This window comes from Hyalella azteca, unplaced genomic scaffold, assembly GCF_000764305.2.
Source record: "Hyalella azteca isolate HAZT.00-mixed unplaced genomic scaffold, Hazt_2.0.2 contig16374, whole genome shotgun sequence".
In the NCBI taxonomy this organism is placed as follows: Eukaryota; Metazoa; Arthropoda; class Malacostraca; order Amphipoda; family Hyalellidae; genus Hyalella; species Hyalella azteca.
In genome coordinates, this window is record NW_025946198.1 from 21,762 (window position 1) to 36,287 (window position 14,526).

General features: G+C 35.5%; 1 protein-coding gene across 1 annotated transcript; it reads right to left on the reverse strand.

The window, feature by feature from the left end:
• Positions 1-2,112: 2,112 nt before the first annotated feature.
• On the reverse strand, positions 2,113-11,838 carry LOC108681623. The gene is made up of 2 exons (XM_018170674.2): positions 11,241-11,838; positions 2,113-4,028 (listed from the first exon to the last, which is right to left on the reverse strand). Exons 1-2 carry the CDS (start codon positions 11,277-11,279, stop codon positions 2,742-2,744), a joined length of 1,326 nt encoding a protein of 441 aa, XP_018026163.1. The 5' UTR covers positions 11,280-11,838; the 3' UTR covers positions 2,113-2,741.
• Between the last annotated feature and the right edge of the window lie 2,688 nt (positions 11,839-14,526).

Sequence of the window (14,526 nt, forward strand, 5' to 3'; positions counted from 1 at the left end):
GATAATAGGGCAAACTTAATTTTGATAACATTTTGATAATAGGGCAAACTTAATTTTGAATAATTTAAATAGCTGCCGAGATCACCAAATATGTTTTCCCTAAATCTGTCTTGAAGTTGGCTGGATTAACTACATCGAAGTCTATATCAATTCTGTTGCGAAACTTTTGAGAATCCAAGCAAAATGCAGTGCGGAGCTTTTAATTTTTTTCCCAGTTATAGCGCATTCAACTTAACGTGCTTCAATGTACACTGATTTGAAAATCTTTGGTCATGGGACTTGAAATTATCATTCATCGTTTAGACTAATTATGACCTTCAAGATGATCGTTTCAAGAGATCGTTTTCAACTTGGAATTTTATATTAGTTCAACTCTTAATTATACGCTACACCTCTGAAATCAAACAAAGAAATCATGGATTGACCAGATCTACCAATCCAGACTCATTTGGCATGCAGCAATCATATGGCAATCAGCCGTAATCATGAGCCGACGACTCTAAACTTGATTATTTATTTCCATAGACAGCGGGGCACTGCGGAAGATTCAACACATTATGGCCTATCACGCAAGTATCTGTAAATTATTCATGACTATATATTATGGGTGCAGTTGATTGAATGGTCTAAATTTTATTAATCACAAAACGACCCAAAAAACATATTCCTAGTGAATTTACGTGCAAAGGAAATTAAGATATTCCGCCGGTGCATTGTGGTCCATACGAATTTAATCAAATATTATGTAGAGTTTTTTCCACAAACAATTGGAAACAAGCAAGCACGCAGGACTTCGCGCTCGACTGCAATACAGAACATTTTATTTAGTATTAGTATACATGATAAAGTTTTCTTCAAATCACAAAGAAACTTTTTAGTATGGATAACTTTAAATAATTAAAATTCCGAGGAATCGTGTAAGATGAATATTTAGAAAAGAGAATTTCATATATGCCTGATAATCATGTAAAGGCGGGTCAATCTACTCGGCACTTGATATTAGAAAAGTGATGGGTTTGTGGGGTAAGAGCCATCATTACCCACAGAGTAAACCAACAGTATTGAAAATGAAAGAGACTGGAACTGAGATTTTAATGCAGAGTAAATTGACAACAAAGGTGGGCCTTAAAAATAAATATTAAGCTACGGAAAAATAGTGTAAATAATAATACCCTTGGCAACGTGCGTATCTTTTGAAAAGTAAATCTAGTAAATGATCGTCGCTGAAGATGAATAAAGAAATAATAAAACAAAGAACAATTATTCAAATAATAAAAGGAACCTATTAGAGCTTAAACTGACCTGCAACGGGGATCAGCCGAACGATCAACGAGAAATTGTGTGCGCGACGTCAACTTCCTAACGGTGTTGCCAAGTTAAAGGTAAATTATAATTTTATTACAAAATAAAAGTCGCAAAATGTCTAACACTACAGGTCAATCAGGCAAGGTAATGCAGAAGGATATGGTCTCCTCGGTGTTGAAAAACTGTACGACACATTACTGGAACAAAATTAATTACTCGAGGTTTAAATAGTTATTTTGAGTAGATGAAATGAAGGATTTAGGGCTTGCAGATGGGGGACGGATTATAAAACTGAAATGTATGCCTCGTAATTTTTGTAAAAGGAAATGCATCTTGCCTGTTAATTTGATAGTCACTTACACGTTGAACGTTTTTCAATACTTTATTGCCTTGGAAAGGAAGTAATTTTTAAGTGAATACATGAAACCCAAATAACTCAGAGTGTTGCTTCCATCACGCTAGCAAAATTTTTGCTTTGAAAAGATATTCCAGATTTCTTCATAACATTACATAATGATGTCGGCGCTGAAGAGTAGGCCAGATGTGGCCTGTCGCCGATTCTTGTATTGCAATCACAATTGCAAAGAGTTGTTTTTGATAGATAATAATAATGATTATTTCGACCAAACGCGGTCTTTGAGCTTGGATTGACCTACGTAAGTAAAACGATATTATTGTGTTTAAGCTTAAATCTCCTACCCATGAAATGAAACAACAGTTGATCATGAATTTATTGCGTCATTCATCGATTCTTGTATAACTCGTTTATAGAATTATAACTTCATTAATTAATACAATATACTATGTACATCATTGTTTGAAAATTCTTGAAGACATGAATAAAATGAACTAAAAAGCGTCAAAGTATTCCAGTTACAGTGGCATTTAAGGTTGAATCTGGCACAGTTTATTTCTTGCAATAGTAACTAAAGACGTTCGTCTTAGAACTTGTCTGTGCACAGGATAGAAAAAAAATTCGTCTTCCAGTTGATTTACCACTCAATATAATAGATTTAAATATTTAAAATACATATAGTATAATTCTTCAGATGCCGTATCTGTGCTCAAGAAGAATAACTTAGCTTCACTTACTGGCGGTAAATGAAACTTTTACTCGATCATCTAACAAATGGCCGAAGCAAGTGCAGTAAAAAAATTTTCAGATAAGGGAAAAGCATTACAGAACTTATTGACGTTGAAATGAATTTGCAAATATTCTGAAACAGCTCTTATTTTAGCTCGTCACACTTCGTATTCAATGATGAGATTTGCTTTAGAATATTATATAAGGAATTAGGTGAGAGTGTTTTCATGATATACATTTTTTGTCACTTAATAACTAGCAAAGATATTTCTCATTAATATTTCAACTTTTACACGCAAAAGTGAAGTTTTAAATGATGTAACATCTAACATTACAATTCCTGGCGGTAATTTTAAATGTAAACAAGTCCGTGGGCATTAATTTTGATGGGTGTTTGATGTGCACTTCGACCGATAGATGGCGTGGAAGACTTGATGCTGGGAGAGATTGATATGGTTGAAACGGCAGACTTTTGACGAACTCTGTTGCGATCAGAAGAAGGTTTATCAGACGATGAATTTTCATTTAAGTTCCCACCAGAACGGCTGTAGGTGCCGGTTAGAGGTGATAAGAAATTACTATCTATCTTTTGTAAAGAATTTACTCGAGTAACTGAACCTGTTGACAATGACTTTAAAGCTTGATTTACGGTTGGGGAAAGAAATTGTTCTTTAGTAGCTGCTCCTCGTCTTCCAGCCACAGGCGAACCATCTCTCGACACGTCTGTGGAAAAAATCGACTTATGTTTTCCTCGGAATAACTCAGGAGATGAGTGATGATGGAACAACGTGTATTTCGGACCACCGCTATCGTCTTTTTCTGATTTCGAGTTAGACTGGCGTCGACGAACGCGGTCTTGTATGCGTTCACCGTAGCCTGTGTTGGGAGGCGCGCGCGCCGTATTCGTGCCAATCGTGGATCGCAAAGTAGGGGACGGAGATGTGCCCCTGGAAATGGCTTCTTTCTCTGGTACCTGCAGGAACTGGGGAGGCGTGGCCTCCAGGGCCTTCTTGACACGAGTCAGGACTAGACCCGTGTCGGTTCCATGTGTCATCATTTTGGGTGCAGATTGGGAGCTTTCGTTGGACGAGGAGCTGCTAAACCTTTCCAAGTTGTTCCTCGTGTTTCTGAGTTGAAGAACATCGTCAGATTGTACTGACATTCTTTTGGTATCACTGCTTGATGGTGCAAAAGGATGATCATTTACATCTGCTTGTCTTACTATAGCGCTGCTTTTTGGGATTAACAATTTCCCCGTGTCTGCCAGCTTGTATAAGCCATTACTCTGTAACACATATTCTGATACTTCTTGAAAGATGAAACCTTCTTCCTGCTTTGTGTCTGCTATGTTACCTCTGAATAACTCATCACCACGCTTCACGGTGTACACGCCTCTGGAGTCATCTCTCTCTTTCAAGAAAGCAAAATTGTGCTGGGGCGCTGCAGGAGCCAAAGACCCTTGTCGCGCCACCACGCGGTACTCGGGTCTGAGTGACGTCATCGCCGCGGTGTGGCGGGGGCTGCGCTGCAAGAGTCGTTCTTGGCTCGCCACTGCGATGGTGTCCTCGAACGTGGATTTGTAGGATGGCTGCAGCGGAGGAGCCACCTGCCGGGCCCGGAACGTCCGCGGAGGTTCGATCTGAAAAAATATATATATTAAGTATGAAGTATATACATTTTAAGTAAGATGAATATGTATCTGCGCGCGTAGCGGAGTGCGTCTTGTGTACATTAAGCAAATTTATCGGCGTTAACATAAATTCACGTTCATAAAAACGTTTCTTTCGTTTCATTGATTAGATTTGTGATGGAAGTTAAGCAATATTACTTCTTAGAATTATTTGCATATATAATCCATATTATTTTGCTTCGAATTAATTTAGAAGCGCGGCAATACAATAGTTTATTTGTAAGTGTAATAGTATGTGTTTCCAAATAAAACACTCAAATCTCATTGGGTTGGCGAAGCAATGTTACAGAATATTTTCAACCAAAAAATGCTAAAAATACGTGTAAATATTTTAAATAAATCTCAGTCGGGATACAAAATCAACTCCGTACTTATGCAGCCGTCATGTTTGTAGCGATGAGAATTGTGAATTATTTGTTCGTTACAAACAATTAATCTTTCTTTAAATTAAACTTGTTAATCTAGCTGAAAGAACTAATTGCTGCGAATTAAGTAAATTGGGCTGTTGAGGAAATGATAATTAAATGGTAAATCATCTAATAAAACTGGTGCGAAAAGCCAGCCAGTTTCACTCGAGTTCTATTTCAAGCTCATTTTAATATCAGTCCTGACAAATATACGCTGCGTTAGGAACAATGTTCAGAACATTTATTATCTCAAATTTCATGACGTTTATTAGCGTCTGCATTACATACGACGCACGTAAAAGCAGACCAAAATATCCAGCCTTGCACGCGGCTATTCGACCAAATGATTGTCTGGTAACGAGCCGAGCGCTGTATATATACTGACGGGTTCCAGTCCACTGAAAGTCTTTTTTAATGCATTACTCGCTTTATGCCTTTAATCAAGCAATGCAGCCGCGAGGAGCATACTAGTTAAGAAATTACATTCTATTTTTCTTCTGATAGATAATATACCCTCTTGGGACCTTATGGTGACAGTGCCATTCATTTGACATGCTTCGTGTTATGTACGCAATTTGTGATTACTGTCGGGAATTACTACCGATAATATATTTACCACAATGCTTCTACCGATAATTTTTAGCTCATTTTTTCATTTATGAAAAAAATGCACTATTGTGCTCGCCATGTCCGTCTGTCTGTCTGTCCGTCCGTCCGTGACCTCAAGTTTTCGTCGACGAGAAAATGCGCTCTCTGTCACTCACTGCAGTGAGTTATATTTTTTACTGCAATTTCTGGCAACTCAGACTACCATGGCTAACTTTAAAGCACTAAAGCGATCATTTTCCCCAAATTTTATAATATGATATAATGCATTATATATGCAAATAATACCGTGAGTTTTCTAATTCTCGTAGTCATAATTGCAACGATTGATGTGATTTTATTAACTGTCACTTTATGAGACCGTTTTAGAGAAACGAATCAATTTCAGCAAGTAATTTCGTCGTCCGCAGTAGCCTTCAAATTGAGCATAACCCAAAATTAAAACGCCCGAAGTAAAACAAAAAAGTCTTGAAATTTCTAAAAACGTTTCTATAAATATTTCGAAAAGTTACTATGCATGATTGAAAGTTTGCTTTGTATTTTTATCAACAACAACCGAGCCTGTTTTCTGATTTTCCATCGAACCCCGATAGCAGCAGGGGTTTTTCCTTGCCATTTGAGACACCTTGTATGTCATGCACATAAAACAAGCCACATAAGATATAAAGATAAATGAAAAGAGTACAGAATAGAACGAATCATGCAATAAGTGACAATGCCATGGAAGCTATTATTAAAACAAGTAGCGAGCTATAATAGGACAAAGCTTAACTGAAGAAGGAACTGTAGGACTTCATAAGAAATTTATAAGGACACATACGACTCGCTGAATATTGTTAACTTCGTATGGCGAGTTAGTCATATGCACACGGAGCATTAATAGAAGCGTTGCATTATAAGATCAAAACTGGTAGCTTGAGACACAAATTAACTGCAAAATACAAATTAACTGCAGAACCCTGTAATATTAGTACAAAATAACGTTTAATTAACTATAAATTTATAAGCATTAAGACTGGCGCAAAGTTCATCTTGATAAATTTTTGACAATTGTATGCCATCATCGCTCTATTTTGCTCACATCCTAGTATTAGATCAAATGATTGCTACATTAAAGCATTTAGATGGTGCAAGCGACACGCTATTGGAAGAGCAGCATGCACCTGTGAAAAAGCTTGCGAACGTTATATTGTTTAGCTTAAAAAATTTTTAAAGTTAAAGTCAGAACCCTGTAATATTAGTACAAAATAACGTTTAATAACGACAAATAACTACGAAACAACGAAGCAGTTTATTAATCAATTGACAAAGCTAAGCAATCAAGTAATTTCCAGCATGGGGAAATTTGGGTTATTTTAAAAAGACAGTTTTTTAAGAAAAGTGAACAAAAAGTAATAGATTTGCGTTCCAGATTTCACTTCAGAATCCGGGAATATATATTGTCCCTCCATTTATGGAATTCGCACGGATATGAACAAAATTAATTTTCCAGTTCGCATTTGTTACTTAGTCGCCGCAATCATTCCCCGACGCGAGTCAGGAATATTGTCATTCCATTAATGTCAGCTCACACGATTATTTTTTGCAAGCATTCCCTGACGCCACTCATTAGTGAGAGGCCAGGTGCGCCATAATGTGCCACGGACTGAATGCCATAATTGCATTCACGAAGAGTGCGCCGGCGTGCGTGACGCGGCCGCTACAAAATGACGCGTCTCGCCCCTTGTAGCCAACAATGACGCCACGCCTCTCGGTCTATTTTTGTCGTATACGCGAAAAATAGACCAAGACAAAGAACTAACTGAGCCTTGGTAACAATAATTAAAACGCGGTGGCTTAAATTAAATTTCATTGCATTCTGCGCATGGGGAACTGGTGTAAGTTTTCGGTAAAAACTATTGAGTTTTTACTGTAGGATTAACTTAGAACTGCACTATTGGTATAAAGTGTAAGCGGAATGATTGTCGTACAGAGCGATTGTCTTGTATTGTATGCAAACTTATTATCGTAGTTTGATTAACTTTGCAGACCAGTTATTTATCGAACTGCACGATTAATTAACCTGGAGCTATAAGTATGCATGCACACACGCGCTGGCGTGATTTATCTTTTCTGAAATCGAAAATTTTGATGAAATGCTTAGTGCATAATATTATAAAGCAAGTGAAGCGAACTTCAAGAAACAGAAAAACAGCAGAGACCAGAAAAGTTGAAAAATTCCACAAAATAATTCATTAACACTAATTTTCCCCAAGATTTTAAATTTTTGCCTTTTTTATAACTACGGATTATATTTGGCCAATTTTATATGAATTTATATAAATAAAATTTTATTTAAAAATATAACTCAGTACTCACTGCAGTGAGTGACAGAGAGTACACATTTTCTCGTCGACAAAAACGTCAAGTCACGGACAGACAGACGGATGGACGGACGGACATGGCGAGCCAATAACGCCTTTTTTCATATACGAAAAATGCGCTAAAAATAAGTAGCGTAACACAGCTTTATAGCTTGTTGATAAAGTTACATATTCGGTGCTCATGTGTACCACAAAGTGTGCATAGGCTCAGCGGGACACCTGCTCTTGTTCGATGTGTTAGGACGATCAATATCTTCTCAATATTAGAGTGAGCCATTGCAACGCTTCAGCCGTCTGCCTCACCTCTGAACTATTCCAATGAAGCGGTAGCTCACATTAAATGCAAATGAAAACCTCGAGCTGAGTGTTCCTTGTGTTCATTGTCATCAAGTGACATAAGTAGTGAACAGTTGACGGACGGTAAAGTTAATGATTTTTTTGCGGCGTTTAATTGTAAAGCTTCTAACAACATGAATAAAGTAGGATAATTTTCGCTGTGGATTGAAGTGAATTTTTCAAGTGTAAGCTTTTTTGAAACAAGTAACCAATAAACCGGCAATTCAAGGAAACGAATTAAAAATACTTACCAACAAAATACTGGCAAACTACTATAAAAAATTTAATAAACGGAAGTAATATTAACGATTGAGCTTTGAACGTTCAAATATATACGAAGTAATGAAATCACAACGCAATGCCATAATTCAAAGAGATGAATAAAGCAACGCAAAATTTCAGCGAGGGATTACTGAAAATCCTGCAGCCTGTAATACGCAATGAGACCAATCTCTTCATGTCGATATTCCATAGAATTTTAAATAAATAAAGACACTCGTTTTCATCCGCACAAGATGCAAATAATATATTCAATTATGTCCTGCAAATATGACAGGAGGAGAAAGTTTCGTAAATTTTTTTCGAATGAGTAAAGGTTTGTAGAAAATTTGAAAGTTACCGATGAGGCAGAATTTGCTATGTCGCAGGATACAAATTGATTTAATTATTTAAACGTTATTTAAGGTAATGATTTGTTACTCCTTTTAAATTTATGCCATTTTTTGAATGGAAAAAATATGATAGCACATAAAAAAGTCTTAAAGAAAGCACATGAACAAAAGCACATAAAAGTTTTTGTGCAAATTTTAGTAAATCGAGCAGTGCTAAGTGTTTATTCGATAATTTATTGAATCGTATAATTATTCGTGAATAAAAAAAGTTCATAACATTGTAAAAAAGTTAATCATGTTAATTGAACGCAGAGATATAATAAAATAAATTCAACTAAACTAGAGAATCGGAGACACTCATTAATGAGCCGGACAACCTTCATAATGAGAGTTTTTTATGACTCAGAACGAACAAATGATTGATCCTCTTTTTTTCGTTTTATTATTAATTATTTAACTCGTTAGCAAGTAGCGTAATTATTAATGCAGAGAATAAAAATTTATGGGCGAATAACTAAAATGCGCCCTAAATGTTTACTTGAATGAAAAATATTAAGCAGACATCAATTGGCTATATTGAACTATGAATTAAATAAATCTCAAATCTTGTTGAATTTAATCGTGTGACGTCAATAAGCATATCGAAGCCTGGCCGCGCCCCTGCTGTGTTCATAGCTCTGCCGCCGCTGCTGTTGATCGATGCTGAAGATTCTTTTTTATTTAGGATTCCTAAATAAGTTTAGGATTTAGAAGATTCTTATTCCTACACATCCACTACGGCCAGCTCAGCCCTCCTCTTACCAACATGCTTATAATTACTGAAACTTTTTCATGCTAAAATTCAGTTTCGACTGAATTTAATAAGTCTTTTACATCAGGCATTATTCTACATGGAGATATTAATAACTCAGATCACAACTCTTTTGTTTGGTGCAGAATTTAGATCGTGAACCAATTGCCGAAAGTGTGAAAGCTCTCCAGCATGATTTTTATGTCATAAAATTTGATGATTGATTTTATGAAATTAAAAATGTATAGGAGTTTCTTCATTTAGATTTGACTTTTTCAAATGGGTCATCGATGTATTCATTAATTGATGAAATGGTTGGCAGTTGCTCGAAGGCAGAAAGTTGTGCTCAGTAGCAACATCGCCATACCTCTATTATCTCCATACTCCGTGTGTACTGCTAAACTGTATTATGATAACATTATTATGATAACAGTGTTGCGGCCAAGAGTAAATAGAATATGTAATATAAATTTGCATTTTGGAATTAGTCATAAGTTAGAAGTCGAAAGAAATGATAGCTACACTGATTGTCATTATTAAATTATTACAATGCGTAGATGGATACAGTAAGTATAGATTTTTAATAGTTCGCGAGTAGGTACATTCAAGAACAACGAAGCGTAAGCGCAAAGATGGTTCTTCCACATTAGTTTTCAGCCTTGGAATTTGTTACAAAAATACCCTTTTATTCTAATTCAATCTATTTCCCAGAAGTGAAGAATTTTCAACCAACTAATCAGCAGCTTCATGATAACATTAAATTCTTGTTCTTAGTTAGGCCTAAAATTGCACTAGAAATGCATTGAATGTGACAGTTAAATTTTAGTGCATTTTAAAATTAGCTTCTAACATTCGACAGCCAACTATAAATTTCGTGTCCATTATTCAGACGATCGAAGACGTAATTCCAGGAGAAGTATTGATTCAGACGCAAGGATTGATAACAGTGGTAAATGAAAGTAGAGGGATATCGTTAGTTTAGTGACAACACTCTGACATGTACTTGATATTTAGTGATATAGTTAGTTTAATGACAAGACTCTGACATGTACTTGATATGGAATTATATAGTTAGTTTAATGACAACCCTCTGACATGTACCTGATATTGAATGATATAGATAGTTCAATGACAACCTATAACCTGACAACTGCGAGTGGTCATCTGTAAAGGGAGCTGCTAGTTCGTTACTCTGCCACTTAATTGCGATGATATTCATTAAAAGCTAGGAGCGAGGACTATAGTGTCTGAACAGAATAAAGAGAAAGGTATGATGTAAACATCATTGATTTTTTGGGCTCGGCATGAGGTTTCTGCACATGGTAGATTCATTGGGTGCACAGGCTGCCTATTTCGATCATTAGGACGGAAATATATCGATAATCCTAACGTAGTATGAATTGCTAAGCATTCCATAATAATTCTAATAATAATTTCTAATAATAGTTCACCGCTAAATACTGAAATATGAACTATAAGATTCTGATCGCAGCTAGTCAAATTTTTTGAAGAAAAATTCCAATATACTGTTGACTTGTAAATGTGGAAGCCATATGGCGCAAAAAAAGCTCGAAGATAACATGAGTACGTTATCTTGCTTAATAGTGAATACGTTATGAATACGTTATCTTGCTCATGCATACGTTATCTTACTTAATGGTGAATACATGATGAATACGTTATCTTACTTATGCAGACGTTATCTTACATACTGGTGAATACGTTATGAATACGTTATCTTAACTTATGAGTATGTTATCTTATTTTCTTATGAATACGTTATCTTATTTTCTTATGAACACGTTATCTTACTTTCTTATGAATACGTTATCTTATTTTCTTATGAACACGTTATCTTACTTTCTTATGAATACGTTATCTTACTTACTTAAGAATACGTTATCTTACTTTCTTATGAATACGTTATCTTACTTTCTTACGAATACGTTATCTTACTTACTTAAGAAAACGTTATCTTACTTAATAGGTCTTATAACGCTAAAACAGTTCGAAGTTAACATTAGTAAGGGACACTTAAGTATACTCACGCGGTGAGGGTACACTGGCGTACTGGCTCCAGATCCCATGTCCTCAGTGCTGATCTTCCAGGAATTACTCCGTCAACAACTCAATGGTTTTAGGGGTGACTACGTTAGTAATATTTACACTGCAGATAAGATCATGGTAAATTATGATCTCAAGAATTTGCATTTTCATGGGTTCTGTTTTTAGAGTTTCATTAATGATTTATGCTCAAGATTTTCGTTATGAATTGAGAACGTTTTTTGACCAATTGCCGAACCTTCACACGATTCTGCCTTTTGCAATTAAGCAGGTTAGCTAATATATTACGCAATGAAAAAGTCTTGGCAAAAATAAAATAATCGAACTTGAGAGCTTAGATTTGACCAAGAATATTCTAAGTTGACCAGCGTCGTCGAACCACGAACATAGCTAATTCAAGTTCCTGTATAATTTGAGTCTATTTAAGAGGGAATGGTACTCGGTAAATTACATGATATCAAGGTTTCTTTATTTGTTATTTATCTTTATCTTTTAAACATTCATACGTAACTTTTAGCTTTATGCTGGTTCGAATCTAACGATTTTTTTAGATGGATGTTTATGTTCATAAAGTGTTTTGTCTGAAAATTAGAATAGAGATGCATGAAAATCATGCGCAGTGATCATAACACGACATATTCTGAAAAGTTTTACCACTGCTCTTAACAAAGTTAAACTACTCCATGGTTTAGACCTTTTTAGCCTATGCCCTAAAAACATTCTATACAACGAATATTTAAAGAAAAAGAACTTAATAACGATTAATTTTTATGAGAACTCCCATACAACCAATTTAGTGAAATGTAACCTGGAAGACATGAATATGAGCCTGAAGTTGTAGGTGAAATATGTTTTACTTGGACCTAGAAAATATTCGAGAAAGAGAATCACAAATGCATTTTCATGAAATTCGTTAGCACACATATTGAATGATAAAACTTCCATTCAAATATTTTAATGAATGACACTTGAGAAATACACGAATTTTCGTTCTGGACACATGTGAAATATTAAAACTTTCTCAATAACTTATAACCAACACGCTTATTTTGGCTAGAGTATAATGGGTTCCAGAGGTAATATATGTGTCGGGAGTGATAATCAATGAGATTTAATGGTAATAAACAATAAACAATAAAGTCCATCACACATTTTCTTGGATGTTTCTGATGCGATTTTCACAGATGGCCTAGGTGCAAAGAATTGAATTAGGGATAAATCGATATCACGTCTGGGTAAAGTTAAACTAGTAAATAACAATATTATACTGGATCAAATTTACGCAAATTATAAATGAGTAAGTAACTAGAAGGCAGCACAGAGGTTTCTGACACGTTACTGAACTCCAAGACTCTTGTGCTGAAGGATGTGAATAACTGGCGACTAACTCTACGGGTTTTTAAACCAGAATTTAAGTATCATTGAATCAACGTACATGGTAATTGATATTAAAATTTGACAGAAAATACCTCAATGAAGTTGATGCTTGAGAACTTATTGGCTTTGCTAAAGATAATATTACCTAGAAAACTTCAAGCAAAATTTATCAGAAATTTATTCAAGTTTCTATATCGTTCGAAATAAAAGCTAATTTCATTTTTTCAAAATTTGTTCCCTCATCACTGCTCTTATGCGAAAATTTTTTATAAAATAGCAACATTTTAGTCTCTCAATGCATAAGCCTGGAGACGAACACATTATAAATACGACAGCCACGTCTACTACTCCACTTAACGAACAATATCCAAGGCCACAAATTGATGCCATGCAATCGTGACGCCTCCAGCGCCGTGGCGACACTCGTCAACAAACAAGGCAACGGAGCCACACACTCCACCTCGCACGACGGCTCGCGGCCGAATGAGCAGCTCCCAAGATTTATGAACAACACGACAGAGATTATATATTTATTTCATGTTTCTTTAAACGTCTTTTTAGTCGTTGATGCTTGTGAGAATTAATGTACATAGTTTATATAGTGAATATCTCAAGACATGGTTTATATAAGAAAGTTTAATGATGTAAACGAAAAATAAAGAATGTTAATTCTTGAAGCATTATATCGTGGGACAAATCTCATACTACAGCCGAAATAAGACGCTCTACTGAGCATCGCCATGCGACCGACGTCAAGTCTCTTGATGTGGCTAGGGGACAAAGCTTGAGCATTTATTTTCTCTTAAAAAAGTTACTGACATATAACAGAATTTTGAGTTAATGTGAGTAATAATTCACAGATTCATTATTTTCATAATTCTTTGGAGCAAAACCTAGTAAGGAGGTGATAAACCGTTTTTGAAGCAATAAACAAAGAAACACGTAAGGAATTTAGATAACAGGCAAAACCTGCCTATTGCAGGCAAATGGAAAATAATTAATATAAAAAATAAATAGCATAATAAAATAATATAATGTAAAATAATTCAATTTACAATATGTCGTTTCTTCAATGAATAGAAAGAAACTCAGTGTTGAAATTATAAGAAAAATCTATGCGAGGCACAACAAAGAATTGAACAAATTTATAATGTGCAAGTAAAAGTATTTGCAATATAAATTATGCGAAACTAGTTAAAAGAAGTTATGACCAGCGGGGAAAGCTATTGGGGAAGATCTAACAAGAAAACTAAAACGAGTAGAACTGAGGATATAAAACAAATATATGGAAGAGAAGGAAAATTAGTAGAAAAAGTTTTTAAAACTGAAAGAAAGAATGAAAGTGGAGGCAATTAGGTTGCAAACCAACGAGAGATTGGCCACTGACATCAGCCAAAAGGAAAAAGAAAACGCAAGTTTTAGGAAGCAAATAATTAGAGTATTAAGAACCTGACGAGCGTACGGCTGACTGAATATTATTTTGAATATTTTCATACAAAAATAGGGCACAAGAGAACTATTTGATCGAATGCTAGCTTGGAAATTAAGATAATAAAAAAAAATTAGTAGATTTTCTATGGGAAAACTGATGTAGGATTCTAGATAATCTTTTCTAAATTAACATAAATAAATTGTTAAACTCCTCTTTTATTGGCGTGATGTAAAATAAAAGTTACGTGAAAGTTCAGCTGGGGCAGCATGTTGTCGTCGCCATAGCAACGGCTCGAGGGAAGTCGCCAGTTCACGTCTGCATTAAAACAGCCAGGGAAATAACGTGATCAATGAGCCACGCAGTCGTTCATCTCACGCACGCGCTGCACGAAACACGCGCCTCCCTTCGTGTCAGCGGCGCACGCACTCGCTACACGTCAGACGTGACCTTAGCTGACCAAC